The sequence below is a fragment of the Marmota marmota genome, unplaced genomic scaffold, assembly GCF_001458135.2.
Source record: "Marmota marmota marmota unplaced genomic scaffold, marMar, whole genome shotgun sequence".
Taxonomy (NCBI): Eukaryota; Metazoa; Chordata; class Mammalia; order Rodentia; family Sciuridae; genus Marmota; species Marmota marmota.
The window spans coordinates 44,657,702-44,673,950 of NW_025999932.1; the positions used below are offsets into that span (position 1 = coordinate 44,657,702).

General features: G+C 39.0%; 1 protein-coding gene across 1 annotated transcript in view; it reads left to right on the top strand.

Moving 5' to 3' along the window:
* Window positions 1-16,249, top strand: part of Vwa8 (von Willebrand factor A domain containing 8) — a gene marked incomplete at its 5' end in the record, with an annotated part of 351,798 nt that overhangs the window by 300,891 nt on the left and 34,658 nt on the right. The window contains one exon of the mRNA XM_048800562.1: window positions 15,770-15,878. Within this exon, the coding sequence (XP_048656519.1) occupies window positions 15,770-15,878 (109 nt within the window). The remainder of the gene's footprint in view (window positions 1-15,769; window positions 15,879-16,249) is intronic.

The window sequence follows — 16,249 nt, forward strand, 5'->3', positions numbered from 1 at the left end:
ATTGTGTCACTATTCTCATTTGCCTCTAAATATTTTTTAATTTCACTCCTGATTTCTTCTACTTATTTGTTGATCATTCAATGGCATAATCTTCAGGTGATATATTAACTTCTATTTTTATAATTGATTTCTAATTTAATTCCATTATAATCTGAAAGAATACAAGGTATTATCTATATTTTTATTATTTACTGAGTTGCTTTATCTCCTAATATATGGCATATTTTAGAAAATGATCTGTGTGCTACTAAGAAGAAAGTGTGTTTAGTCTTTGATGAATGAAATATTCTATACATGTCTGTTATGTCTAAACTATTAATTGTATTTTTTTAGTTCAGTAGCTTCTTAATTTAGTTTTTTTGTTTGGAAGATCTATCCAGTGTTGAGAGATGTGTGTTAAAGTCACATAGTATTATTGTGTTGTGGTCCATTTGATTCTTGAGATTGTGAAGGGTTTGTTAGATTATGTAGATGCTGCGTTGTTTGGGGCATAAGTATTTAGGATTGTTGTGTCTTGTTGATGTACAATTTCCTTAAGAAGTATGAAATGACTTTCTTGTTCCCTTCTGATTAACTTTGGCTTGATGTCCACTTAATCAGATATGAGGATAGAAACCCCTTCTTGTTTACGAGATCCATGTGAATGACATTTTTTTCTGTCCTTTTACCTTCGGTCTGTGGATGTCTTTGCCTAAGAGGTGAATCTTTTGGAGACCACATATTTAATCCAGTCTGCCAGTCTATGTCTTTTGATTGATGAGTTCGGACCATTTACATTCAATGTTATTATTGAGTAATGATTTTTATTCCTTGTCATTTTGGTTTAATTCTGGTTTTTAATTTGATTTAGTTTTTCCTTCAAAAGAGTATTCTAGTGTAGTTGCTCCCTTTACTGGTTTTCACTTTTATTTTTCATTTCTTCATGAAATATTTTATTGAGTATGTTTTATAGTGCAGGCTTTGTAGTTTTTTTCTAACTTTTGTATCATAAAAGGTTTTTATTTTATTGTCAATTTTCAAGCTTAATTTTGATGGCTATATTATTCTTTGTTGGCATCCATTTTCTTTCCTAGCTTGGTATATAATATCCAAGATCTCCTAGGTTTTAGGTTCTGGGTTGAGAAATCAGCTGAGATCCTGATTGGTTTCCCTCTAAATGTGACCTGTCTCTGGCAGCCTTTCAGATTCCATCCTTATTCTGTATGTTAGGCATTTTCATAATAATGTGACTTGATGTGGATCTATTGAAATTTTGTATGTTTGGGGTCCTGTATACTTCCTGTGTTTAATTATCCATTTTATTCTTAAGGTTTGGGAAGTTTTCTGACATAATTTCATTGAAAAGACTGTGCATTTTTTCATTTATATCACCAAGCCTTGTTCTATCTTGGTAAGTCTTAAATGTGGTGTTTTCATGTTTATCCTGTATTTCTCTATTTTCCAATTATACATTTTAGTTTTGTTGCCTGAAACGCTCTTTCCAAGTTTTTTAGCCTGCTGGTGAGGCTTTCCATTGAGTTTTTAATTTGGTTTATTGACCCCTTCATTTTGAGACTTTCTGATTGATCCTTCTTCGGGATTTCTATTTCCTTACTGAAGTGATCTTTCACTTTTTGGATTTTCTCTCTGATTTCACTCATTAGATCATCTTTTACCTCAAAGATCAGTTTAACTAAGAATTTTCTACACCCTTTCTCTTACCTTTCCTTCATTGTGATATCATTGGATTCTTTTAATGAGCTACTTTGATTTGTTTGGGATGGTTTGTTCCCTTGCTTTTTCATGTTGTTTCTATGACTACCCATTCATCACTAAGAATCTGAGGTGACAACGACTTTACCTTATGAAGATTTCTATTACCTCATGTTTTAAGGGGAGAGAAATATTAACAACCAATACAACCAATACTCAGCAATAAACTAAATACTTTGTTCTAATTTGGGCATCTACAATGTTAATTGGCACTATAAGCAGAAATGGTATGGTAAGCAATTGCCAACAGTAGACATATTATGCTTATAAAAGGATTTGCTATTTCAAAAGGTGAAGAGGGAGAATGCAGAGATGTAGGATGTAAAAATTGGCAGGGAGGATGAGAGAGTATTAATAATGAGTTAAATCAAGAGTGAAAGAGAGAACAGTGAAATTTGGCTGTTAATGAAAGAACAAAGAGGAATAGAATCAAGGGAAACCAAAGAAAAACAAGCAAGTTGGCTAAAATTATTTTCTCTGGAGTATATTAAGTCAGCTATGTATTTGTGTTTGATATTTATGTGTTTTGATTAAAATTTCTTGGACATTTTGTGAGACGTCATAATAAAAGCTATCTTCAAACAGCAAGAGATTGTTTTAACCTTTTTCTTAACTAACATTAAAAAATGTTAAACAATAAAAAAAAAAGCCAGGCATGGTGGTACATGCCTATAATCTCAGCAGCTTGGGAGGCTGAGGCAGGAGGATTGAGAGTTCAAATCTAGCCTCAGCAAAAGTGAGACCCTATCTCTAAATAAAACACAAAATAGGGCTGGGGATGTGGCTCAGTGGTCGAGTGCCCCTGAGTTCAATCCTTGATTCCCCCGCAATAAATAAATAAATAAATAATGTAAGACAAAACCAAGGTATATTAGTCAACTACCTTCAAGAAATGTTTGGGGGGGGGGCAAAAGACAGAAATGCTTGAAATAAGAAGAGTGAAAATATATGTATATGTTTAAATATCCATAGTCCATTCAGCACACAAAAGTTTTAAAAAATTGTTTCCTTGTGATGGTCAAAAATTGTCTATAATATTATATGTTGGTTGTCAGTTCCCAATTGTTTTTATTTATGGTTTATCTTGAGATATGTATTGTGCACAAGAGTAGTTATCAGTTGCTGTCAGTTCCTCCTTTTTGTGGAGCTTCTTCTCATTGTTGCCCATTCTCAGCTTCCCTTCTTAGAGGTATGAGGTAGGACAGGTTGGAGGGTGTTGTTCACTTCACTTACAGCAAGGGGTTGCTGTAGAGTTCTGTGAAAGGGGTTCCTAGAGGTGAAGCTCCTAGAGGTGGGGTTTGGGTTTAGCCAGATGCCCAACCCAGTGCTTTGTGGAATGATGTTTTGTGAAGCTTTTAAATCATCACACCTCCAGAGCCCACTGCTTCTGTTCCATAGTAGGTCTTCAGTACTGCTTAAATCTCCCTTGGTTCTGCTTGAGAGGTGGAGAAACCAGTACATTGACACCTCCACCGCACCAGTATCTCCTCTACCTGGGCTCAGTCCCAAAGTGCTCCCTGGCCCACTGCCAATGGAACCAAGTCCTGCATAGTCCCCAGCTGGTCCTTTGAACCCAGAGATTCAGTGTGAGTGTCTCGAATTCCCCTAGGTATGACACTGTCCATGGCAGATTTTCACCTGGTTTTCTAGTCACACTCTGGGTTGTGGGGTGGGCCAGTGCCAGGTCATGTTTTTGGACCCAGTTGGAATTACCCAGGTCTGGAGGCTTTGTTTTGGACCCACACCTGCCGACTATGTAGCACAGAAGGAAAAGATCTTGGCTGACCAGAGGTCACTGGGATACACACAGTGTCCCCTCTTATGAAAATAAAGTACAGCTAAAATGCTGGATCAGCTCAACAATGTCCACAATTGCTGTCTTCCCTTCAAGAGACACCTCAGTGTCTTTGGACTTTCTTAGTTTTTCTCTCTGACCTGCCCACAGTGGATCTACCTCAGTAGGCACCAGTGCCTGTCATGGGTTCCTCCCTCCCTTCCTTCCTTTCTTCCTTCCTTCCTCCCTAGGCCATTCTGAGAGTCCAGTATTAAATCCCAGTAGGATTTTTTTTAATTACCTTAAACCATGGAGCAGTTTGGAAAGTATAACCTTCTCTACTGTGCCATCTTGACCCCTCCTGCAAATGGAATATTCTTAAAACATTTCTTTCCATCTTGGTTTATGTAAGTCTACCAGCAGGAGAATTTTACTACTCCAGGGTGACTATGAGCCATTGGGCTCTGGCTTCTTGTTAAACTAGTTCTTTTAATTTATGGTGTATGTACATAAGGGAGAGCAAAAGTTGGCTCCTGTGAGCCTTTCTAAGCCTGGACATGCTAAAAACACTGTTGTGAATAGGCTGTCACAGACTCAAAGGTCACATTTCCATTTTGTTCATTTTGAGAAATGCTTTTAGGTGATTATTTGTCTTTTGTACCTAAAAAGTTTAGGAACATGGGAGGGGGTTGCTTCATTTCCCTGAATTTTATTTGCTAGGCTGGGGGCCTTCTTGAAATTGTAAAACAGAGTGGCCATGCAGTTCACAAAGAGCATGTTGCTTCCAAGCATGACTCACCCACATGTCGTTGTGTTGCTGTTTCTGAACACCTTTGTTCTTGCAAAGATATGTCACTCAGTGCCATGTGTAAAGTTAATCTGTATACACCAGATGACACTTTCTCTTTGACTTAAATAGCCATTTCATAGATTGCATTTAGTGGAAGACACACTGTACAACTCAGCTGTGAACTAGGGACTCTTGACTTGGAGGACCTAGGGGTTAGCAGTGTATCTAGCTTACATGGATTGATGAGACTGTTGTAGCCCAGAGGAAAACATGGAGATTTACAGAGTGCTGTGAAAGCCCAGAGGAATGAAAGCATCTTTTGTTTGGGAAATTCAGGTTCGTCTACTGGGAGGTACCAGTTGCAGGGTAATTGCCCTCATTTCTGTACACTGCAATTTGTACAGAAAGTAGTGTTAGGTTCCACTGATTTAGTCTCTGTTCTTCTTTCTCAGACCATGCCCCTCCATCTAGCACTTAATATCTCCAAAGAGATGGTTATTCACCCCCAAAACTTCCATTTCAAAGAGCATATTTGGAAATTTCCTTGAGATAAAAAGGAGGAGTCTTTTAAGCCTAGTCTTGACAGTCTCACATGGTCTTCACATTCTTCAGCCTCAAACCACTCTCCCCCAAATTCTCAGACATTAATCTCATGGTTCCCAAAGATCAAATCTCCTGTTACTGTCACTCTAACTTATGTAATTCCAACCCTGTTCACAGCAAAGCCTCTTCACACAAGTGTCCCCATGCACGTGGCTACTGCCAGACTCCATTCATCACCTGTCAATCTGTGACTTTCAACCCCTCCTCCCTCTCTGCAGAGTAGTCCTTGCTCATGTCATGAGTAGCCTCCATGTTGCTAAATTCAGTGTGCCCTTTTTGGTCATCATCTTATTGGTCCCTGAGCTGCATTGAACTCAGTACACTGCTTTGAAGCTCATTCTTTCCTTGGCTTCCATGGTAATCTCATTCCAATTTCCCTCCTGCCTTTCCTGACTGCTCCACCTCAGTCTCCTTTCCGGATTCATTTTCCTCCTGGGCCACTGTCCTTTTCATTCTAAATTCTCTTTCCAAACCACGTATTTGCTGCCTTGATTTCAGGTGGTTGGTGGTTGTCAAGTACACAAACAAAAATAGTCATAGACATGGCAGGAATTTTAAAATGGGGGATGGTGGTATATGGATTTATAACTATTTAATAGATGAGAAAACTGAGGTTCTGGGAATTTGAGTATTATACAAGGTTTCCAAGCTCCAAAGTTGCCGAACAAGAACTAAACACCAGCCACTGGTTTCTAGGATGCTGGCATGGACCTTATATGCTTCTCTGCAACTTTAGAAATGTTGCAAGTAAATCACATTTGAAAGCTGAAAATATCTTTTTAAAAAAGGCAAACCCACAACAAATGCAGTGAGTACTCTTACAGCCTGGCAGGATTGTGGGGAGGAGGGCAGAGAGGAGGAGTTGCAAAGTAATATACATTTTAAGTGTTTATCCAGATGTAAAGACTGAGCTAGGTGTTTTTTGTTTTTTTAATAAATGCACATGCTGATTACTTGTGAAGCAGTGCCACAATGATGAACACATTTCTCCCTGACGTTCTTCAATAAGGAAAATGAATTTAGCAGTAAAGAGCCCTAAGTTCTTCTCTGGTTATTGGGGTTTTCTATGTGCTCTGATCAGTTTATTCCACTTTGACTCAGTGGAATGAGTGGGTTTGAGAATGAGGCATCTCATAATCACGAACCTCTGTGAATATGTGTCATGTACACAGATTGTGGTGAGGGCTACAGGGAAGCTGTGCTCTCAGTGTAGACTGTCACTTCACCCCTTGTTTTCACCTCAGCCCCCACTCACTGATGCTCCTTCTGCCTGAGTCCTCCAAACTCCTGTGCTGTCTGACTCTTACTCTTCATTCAAGATTTCCCTTGGTCATCACCTCTTCTAGGAAGCTTGTCCTGACCCCAGCCTGGGTTGGAGACCCTTCCAGCTGTCTCTGCTGACACACTGTGCTGACCCCTGGCTTGGTACTCTACCAACTCTCTGCACTGGTATTGACTAAAGATCCCCTCCCACTCCCTGCTAAAAACTCCATGAAGTGTAGAACCAGGTCTCATTTGACTTTGTATCCAAGCACCTTAGCAGGGTGTCTGACTCACGGCACTGTTTATTAAATAAACTATAGTCACCTTCCCCCTTGTCTATGTTTCATTTTTCTGAGGTTTCAGTGATTCAAATAAATAGAAAGTTCTAGAAATAAACACTTCATTTGTTATGAATTTTACACTGTTCTGAGTAGTATGCTGGAATCTTACACCATTCTTCTCTGTCCCACTCAAATATCATCCCTTTTACAGTATATCTGTGAATCCACACTGTAGGTGCTGCCTACCCATTAGTCACTTAGTAGCTGTTCTTGTTGTGGTGTCATAGTGCTTGTGTCCAAGTGATCCTTAATTTATTTTAGTAATGATCCCAAAGAGCAAGAGTAGTGATCCTAGTAATATTGTTGCATATATTGTTATCATTATTCCATTTTATTCTTTATTAGTAGTCTTGTAGCATGCTTAAATTTAAACTGTAGCAGAGTTATGAGTATATAGGAAATGCACCAAATGTATAGAGTTCAGTACTATCTGTGGTATCAGACATTCACTGGGGTCTAGAAACAGGTCCTTGCAAATAAGGGGTAACCACTGTACCACATGAAGGTAGAAGGTTGACAGGCAAGTTGTACATATAGATGTACATAGTTTAAAAATTAAATGTGTTAAGACTTATTGTGAAACAACTCAGAAACAATCATTTTTGCCACCATCTCCCTCTCTCTCTTTGAATTTTCCACCAGTGTACTCATGTTTCTTCTTGATTTTTCTCATATTAGGTCATTGTCTTTTGACTACAATCACGGAGTTCAGGATTTAGCTTCCACTTCTCCATTCTACTATGTGATGCATTCCTCACCCAGTAAATGTACACTAGAATTTGATTTAGACTAGTATTCAGGTTTCATGTTATAATAACTATGTAAAATGTTACGAGTCAGGAGAACCCTGTAACTCACTTGAGTTATATCTCTGCAGCCATCCTCCTCATTTTCTAAGTGAAGAATGTAAAGTGCAGATAAGTAACTTTGTCCCAAATCACTTCACCAATTAATTCCAAAACCAGGATCACTGTGTTGTCTCTGCTATATACCCCTTCCTCTCAAACATTTCCTATACTTCTCAGACACTTTCCTTCATTTACCATCTGTGTCTTACAGAGGCCTAACCTCATTTTCTATTTCAGACTCAGAAAAATGATAGTAAGACATATCAAAATAAGACAGGAGTGGGGGACAAAGTGTGTTTCTGAAAACCAGGGTTCTTTTAAGCTACCTCAAATGGCTGTGCAACCCTAATATTACAGTGTCAGGTCATGGGGTCCAGTGATGCCAGTGGAAAATTCCTAAGTGTCATAAAAAAATTGCACAGCAATGCAGACCATGGGAGGATACAGAGGAAGTCTGACTGCTACCCTGTTTGCCCAGCTCAGCCTTCTGAGATCCTAGATTAATTTATAATCTCTACATTGTATTTTCTCCTCTCCCTTCTGTATGATCCACTTTTCATTGTAAATCGCCTCTCCATGATGTCCATGGCAAATTTATCCAGATACCAAACACTGTGCTGTCTGAAGCTTTCAACCTTCCAGGCCTCAGTGGCTCTCTGGAAGGAATCCTGAGATGGGCCTAGTGGGAAACTAATGGAATGGGCTGCAAGGAGAAGAGGAACCACTGAGGGCAGAAATGGAAAATTGAAAGGACACCCAGAACTTCAGACATTTTAGGAGTAAGAGTTTCATGATATAAGTGGAACCTGATAGATTCAGACTGGTGAAGAAACAAAGGATAAAATGACCAACTCTTCAATGTTTGATTATATGAATCCTTAATTGATTACAGTCATTATGCCATTTGTTTGTTTATAATTAGTGTGTAGCTCAATGCCAATGATCCATAATATAAATCTGTGTCATTAACTGTGTGCTAAATTTAATTAGAAATGGGTAACATGGTATTTAGTGTTCCAAATTTGTTGCTCAGATAGCAAGAGCCTTCACAACTGAAAATTAGAAGAATGTTTTACCAAGCCCCAGATCTAATAAGACTCTTCTCCTATCCCCAAATTCCTGCTTTGCAACTTGCCTCCTTAAGTCTCAGGAGAGCAAATATCAAGCTTTTACAAATTCTTGGAGCCTTGTGTACCAGTGCGCCCATTCTGTGTCCTTGACATGGCTACAGTGGCAATGTCAGTAACTGTCATTCACTTACTCACCAGAGTCTCTGAGCTTCTGTGCTGCACCAGGTCTGTGCAGGGCTGCATATGACAAGGAGAATGAGACCTGTTCCTACCGTCTGACACTGGCATCTAGAGCTCATCCTAGTTTACATGCCTAGCCACCTCTTCCTACATGCCACACCCTGTTTGCAGTATGATTTTGTCACTGAAATATGTTCTTTAAAATAATTCTTTAAAAAAATTTAAAAAAGAGGAGACTTAGCAGCCCAGAAAAAAAAAAACAAAACTATGTGTGTGAATGTATGCAGTATGCACATACAGGCATACGTAGTTGCACTACAATAAAAGTACATTGCCATTACTTAATACATGACTCCTGCTTATGCTCCTTTTGCTGATTTGAGCCTTTTAAGTCAATGCAACAACCTGAAATGCTCCCTCCCACAGTGAGCATCAAAATACAACTGTGAATGTTCTCAGCCACTGAGTGCTATTCCACCCCCTCCTAAGTTGTGTGTGTGCAATGCAGATTGCTCATTTCTCTGTTGCCTTGCCTTATGCTGCTGTGTGGTATTCTGGTTAATAGTTTTAATGCACAGCAACTGCCAATAAGTATGTAAGTGACAATTCTGGGCTTGTGGGAAGCAAAAGGGATTGTTATCTCTGGCATTACAACACAGGTTTTAAAGGGACTCTGAGTACCTTGAGGAAATGGCTAGGGACATGCAGGGTAAACATCAATAGGCAGTAACTTCATAAACATCTGTCTTACCTGAGGTGGTGAAGCATGGCTATTAGAAATGTTAGCTAGGGGCCTGGTGTGACTTCAGTAGAAACAAAGAAAATGGAAAACAAGTGCTGAGTTTTGAGCCAGAAATGCCCCTCCATAGGGACTGTGCTGCAATAACCTGTCCAGAGATGCTCAGTCAGTGTCTTTTCTGACAATAATTACCCAGCTAAATGCTGTTGCACATAGTCATGATGGGCGCTTCCAAGAACCTTCAGGACCTGGGTCATATTAAAAATCCCCATTGCTTCTCCCCAGGGCAATGATGGGAGTGGCTTTTGTATCCACCCTTCTCTCCCTAGCTTTCCTTGACACCTCAGAGGAGTCTGTTGACCTGTGAAGTGCAGGCAGTAACTTCATAAATATCTGTCTTACCTGAGGTGGTAAAGCATGGCTGGTAGAAATGTTAGCTAGGGGCCTAGTGTGACTTCAGTAGAAACAAAGAAAATGGAAAACCAGGTGCTGAGTTTTGAGCCAGAAATGCCCCTCCATAGGGACTGTGCTGCAATAACCTGTCAAAAATTGAGAAATCAGCTTTCTTCTTTGGAGAAAGAAGCTTCAAAAATTGAGAAATCAGCTTTCTTCTTTGGAGAAAGCACAAAACTTAAGTATAAGATTAAAGTCACCCAGCCAGGAAATGCCAGGAGAGGTAGTTCAGGTTCAATAATAATATAAGTATATGGTATGAAATGTCAGTTGCCGGGACCACCTTGAACATTGCAAAACCAAAGTATTTGTACACTGTTACACATTGTACCCAAGGTTGCCTTGTGTCTAACCCTTCCCTTGGCTATGGAGGTCTGAGGCTGGTCATTGATTGATCCCAGTACTGAATATTAATCTTTTTTAAAATATAGTCCCCCCACCCATATTTTCTTATGATGCATTAGAATGTTAACCTTTTGAAGGTTAAAAATAAGAGGCCAAAATAGAAAAAGTAGAATATATGAAGAACTGACAGTTTGCCCCACCCCTGCTGTCTTGGAATTTAATTAGCAGTTGTTTTCCTGTGAATGTTTGGAATACTAAATGTGCCCCTGTGAGGTGGTGACAGGAGGGGAACATCTCTTGCCAGTAAACTCTTGGTGTCCCTGGTATCTGTGGGTTGTGAACATTTGTTTTTGACACTCACCTACACACGAGGATAACAACACTTGATTTCCCATAACAATTTGTACTTATAACATCTTAACCCATGAAATAGCCTCTTATTTTCAGCATTCTGCATTCTGTATTCCCAGATTTCCAAAAAATCTTTATCTTTCTTCCTATTGAATGAAATAAGTATATACTCTTAGTCAAGTGAAAAGTTGTTTTGAATGAGTTTTGCAACCCTATAATATTTTGGACAGCCATTCAAACTGCTGTGCTTGGGGGAGCGAGCAAGTAAAGAGGCCATCTCTGTAGACTCACAGGCCATGGTAGAAAGCCCATCCAGGGACTAGTGAGGGTTCTGGCCAGAAACTGGGTTGAGGCAGTGGTAAGAATGTGATAAACATCATCATCCAAAGTACATGTATGAAGACACGAATTGGTGTTAACATACTTTATATACAACCAGAGAGATGAAAACATGTGGTTATATGTGTAATAAGAATTGTAATGCATCCCGCTGTCATTTATTTTTTTAAATCAATAAAAATAAATAAATTAATTAATTTTTAAAAAAGAATGGAAGTCAAGAATTTAAAGAACAATTGAGAGCTGATGTATTCTGATTTTATTAGAAGATGGCTCTCTGCTAACCTGTGGCCTGCCAGGTACCAATCATGGACTGGCAGGCAAGACAGGAAAGAGTCTCACCAGGTACCCAGGTGACAGCTTATTATGGTGAAAGTTATATTCAAATTAAACTATTAATATTTTGTCACCAAATATCCTCCCATGGATGCATTTAGCACATACTTATTAAGAACCAGTTATATACAAGGCTACAAGTAAAAGCCACTGTACTAGCTACACTTCTCAGAGAATAAAAAACATAGTCAAATATTAGTAAATTGGTATTTTGCCCTTCTTTTAGGCCAACCCTGTGGAACCTGTCATTTTAACTTGGACTGGGTGTTTTTGTTACATATTAATGGCTCCTAGTGAAGAACATCTTCTCAGTGAGAAGGTACTCTAAGACTCTGTAAACTCAGATCAGGATACATAGAACATTCCAGAGCACTGGGATAGAGGACAGTGGATGTTTTGAGTTATAGTTTCAAATTTTTAAAAAGATTTACCAAACACATTTGTGCCAGAAATCAGCATATATATAAGTCTTTGGAAGTTTGTAGGCAGAAAGAAGTAGGAAGGAAAGATAAGGGGGTTGGGTAGGGACTGTGGGCAAAGGGCTCCGGCCAGAGAGAGGGGGAGGTTGCTGGCTGACTTGAAGAAGCCCATGAGAAAGGACAGAAAGCTATCTACACCAGAAGACAGGGCTTGTACAGGACACACCAGGGACCAGCCACTGTTGATCACTTGTAATGTCACAAGTCACCCAGCATTGGTTTTTCAGGGCCAGAAGGAAGGCCTCATAAACCCCAGGCCCCATCCTAACATCTCTGCCTGCTTTCTGATTCCTAGACTTTCTAACAAAGGAAAAAAGATTTCAAATTTCAATTAGTAATAAAGACACTTAGAATATGACTGCCTTCTAGGGTTAGTTATTTAGTGCTAGTGAATGTCAGCTACAGTGTCATTAATGGGTATTAGTGATCAAAAGTCAGAGTCTTCTCTGCTTTGTAGAGATAGTGAGGGATTAAAGAGGGCAGAAGTTCATTGAGTATTTGAAAGCAAATGTTACCAACAGGCCAGGCAAGAACTGAAGATAAATTGCTTATTTGATGGCTTTGCCAGAGATGAAAATTGGAAAAGTTACCTATGAGACAAAGGTATTTTTGTCATGCATTGTCATTGTAAATGCACAGAGTCTTTTAAAAACTGGTGATTAGCTTTTTATTTTTTTTAGCCAGCTGACATCATATGAAAGATCATCATTCCTATGTACATGTTAATGCAACTTCCATCCTTTCTGTAACTGTGAGAGAACTTTCTGGTCTGTGGGTACGAATAACCTCAGACTCTAATATGATTCAGGCAGATGTGGTCAGTACCATATGACGGCCTGTATCACCCCATGCTATGATTTTGCTTCCGTTTATGCAATATCTTAATAGAAGCAAAGATCATTTTTCATGCATCTCTGTATCCTAGTGAGTTGTAAATACACCTCCAAATAGGCACAGGAGTGTTTGTGCTTATAAAACAAATGGATAGATAACATTCAGTTGGTTGCTAATCCATCAAGAAAATAGTAGGCAGCTGTAATAAGTACAATCACTGATCTAATATAATTATGGAAGTGTTTAATGTCAGAAAATTCAAGGTATATCTTCTTAAAAGTAGAACCTTCTCAGAAAGTCAAGACAGTAGCTTCTGCCCTGCTGCCTCTCATTCATCCCTTAATAGATGAATCAATTAGTTCTCATGCCCTTGGGTCCAACTTGCAGAAAGCCCAACTAACAGTGACTTAAACTCTAAGGACACTTATTGTTTGTTTATGTCGAGGATAAAAGCTGAGTGACTCCAGGGCAGGATACCTAGCTCAAAAGTGTCATAAGAAGAATACACTCTTTGCCACCTTCTTGTCACTACATGGTCTCCAGGTGGAGGCTACAGCTCTGTATGTCATGTCCTAACTCACCTGTGTCCCAAGGCAGGCAGTGGGTGTATGTGTGTGTATCGGTGTGCACACATGTGCAGTGGAGGTAGGAGAAAATAATGCATTCAGGATAGTCAGAAGCTTTCCCCAGGATGTTCTCTTCTTACCTGAGAGGGAAAGCTTTCCTAGAAGCCTCTTGACAGACTTTCTCTGGCATCTCAGGTCACATGGCTTCCCCTAGACCAATTCTCTAGAACCTGCACAGGGGAATTGGATTTTGCTGCTTAATTCCATGATTCATCTGATTCTGTTCAAAAGAAAGAAAGAATAGATGTTGTGTAGGCAAGTAGAAATTCCTGCTTGGTAACAACTAGATGGAAAATGGTAAGCAACTATGTAGACAAGAGCTAACTTGTCTTCTAAAATTATATCCTGGTTATTTATATCATTTCATTGATTTTTTTAAAGGATGTGCTCAAGAAAGAGTTTAAAATATATGGGCCTTGCCCAGAATTATAGGGCTTCAGTGAGTCATGTCTCTTCCCTGTACTGGCTTTGGATTGCTTTACTCTGAAACATTACGACTTGTAGTTTACAAAATCCATGTTTTTTTTTCCATTTAAATTCATAAGTGAGAGGATAATGATTCTTAGGATCACTGCGCACATACCTCAAAGGAAGTAGAGGGTGTCCACTTTAGGAAACACGTCAAGGATTTTAGCTTGTGTATCAGGTTCTATCAAAAGTTATAAAAAGGCCGTATTTTCTGATTTGAAGAAAATTTTGATTCCCTTAAGTTAATTCAGTAGTGTCTATGTTTGTCTTTAGAATGACTTACTTGAGCTTTTTCTGGATGAAACCACTTCTCAAGGGAAATGCATTACAAATGTTTCTCAACACAAGAATGACAACAGACAGCAATTAACAACTTTCAGAATGACCAGTGGCTCTGTAGCACACATCTGTCTCCAGGAAATAAACTTCCTCAAGTGACAGTCCTTCCTTGGTATCTGTTTGAGTTTCTGTTCTGAGTTGAACTCTTTGAGCCTTTCTGCTTGCCCCTTTTATGAAACTTTATTTATGTCAGAGAGACCTTAAAATGGCTTTGACCAAACCTTGACATGTACATATGTAATCCACCTAGAGAAATATATTCCTTGAGTATAACAGCATTCATAAGATGACCCAAAATTAAATCAACTTACTTTTAATTAAATATTTCTAGAATTTTATGGCATAATTTCTCTGAAATAAATCAGGGTTTGGCAAATGATTGTTTGGTCAAGAATTAGTCAGTTTTCCAACATGTCTAGGCCCCCACCTGAGGTTGGTTGGGGTTGCCTTGTGGTCAGTGCAAGCAGCACCATTTACCAGCGGATGACATGGCAAGACACACAGGTGACAAAGAGCACAGAGTTCCTTTCTCTCAGCACTTACACATTGTTTTCTGCCCCCCTGATGGCTTCTACAGGTGTCTTTGCAACTTCAAAAGCATGATTTTGGAGGTAACTATGGAAGCTATTAGTGGTGCTTTTTCTTTTGCCTTAGGCCATTAATTTCAGTACCTAAAATCTATTTTCTCAGAGGAGACTGACTGGAGTGTGTGAAATGTCTAAAGGAGGTAAATAATGTTTGATGAAAGTACAAGACACAGTGAAATTTGCTTTTCATTTCACCTCTTCCAAATTCTTTTATATATTTTTACACACACACACACACACACACACACACACTGAGGAATGGTTTAAGAACATTTTTTTCAATAAAACTATCACTTCTGAGACTATTTTTGGAACTTCTTTTTTAATAATTGGCTTATTGAAGAGTCAAACCCCATGTAAGCAAACTAGTCTCATTATTGAATTGCACAAAACCCCACCTCATCACCTTATTAACCAGATTTGGTCCAGTGAATCAACCACAGGAGGTCAGTGCCAGGTAGAGTGCCAGAGGAAGTTCCAAAAATGGTCTGAGCACTGACAGTATTATTGCAAGAACTGTTCTGAACACCATTCCTCATTTTGGGGTGTGTATATTCTGATATGTTGCTTTAAAATAAATGAAATAGGGGGAACTAAAGTGCCAGTTTTTCTGTTTGAATTGCAAGAATCATAAATTCAGTGTTAAAATAAAGACAAATTAGGAAAAATATAAAACACCATAACATTGGAGTGGGTCCAGAAAATAAACAAGCAACTTTTAATATATGTAGGTGTATAGAACATAAATCTACCACTGAGCCACATATATATGCACTTTCTGGTTTTGTTTCTACATATTTTATATAAAATAGCATTTCTCAAAGTAATGGAATTTCTTTAAAAATGAAATGACTAAAATGTAGGTTTATTCACTGAGATTGATCATCAAGGTGGTGATTTTTTTAAATGGCTGGGAAAGTGTCTAACTGTTGAGATCCATTTACTCTGTGTCTCGGAGGTCTCTTCTTTTTGTAAATGTAGCATGTTCTGCACCAGGGAAATTCTAAAGCTGAAACCCCACCCATTTCCTTTTCTTTTATAAAAAGAATTTGTTAAAAATGTACTTCATCTCCTTTCCAATTAGATGGAGGCTAACTAATGAAATTTTTGCCAGACACAAACAGCATCTGTTGTGTATATAGCCTAAGATTATGAGATACCTTAAGGACTTGCAGGAAAAGAATTCTTTCTGTCATGCAATTTCTGGTGTTGGTCCCAGGATAGTGATAATATTTCAATTCTTCATTTTTAGATAACAATCAACAGAGACAGTGGAGAAGACGTGAGCTCCCCTAAACACGGGAAGGAGGACCCAGACAACATGCCCCATGTGGGTGGCAATACTTGGGCTGGTGGAACAGGTTGGTAGCACAGACGTGGCATTCTTGTGGGTCTGGCTTCCTATCAGGCCAGCACATTGCTCTGCATTAACTCCCCAAGAAGACTCAGAGACCAGCTGTGCTTCTCAGCCTTCCCTATTAGTCAGTCAATGTGTTCTTACCCTTGGCTCCAGTGTGGCATCAAGACATAAGAAGAACCTGGCATTTTGATTCCCACAGGCTCCACTAACCCAAGACCTAACACCATTATCACCCCCTTGGAGTTGCTTCACTGGTAAAAGGGTGATACTAACTGCCTCACCAGGTCATGATTTGGACTAAAAAAAGATTGTGATAGTAAAAGCACTGAGCTCAGTGGCTGGCCTGAGGATGGTATTCATTCAAGTGTTAGT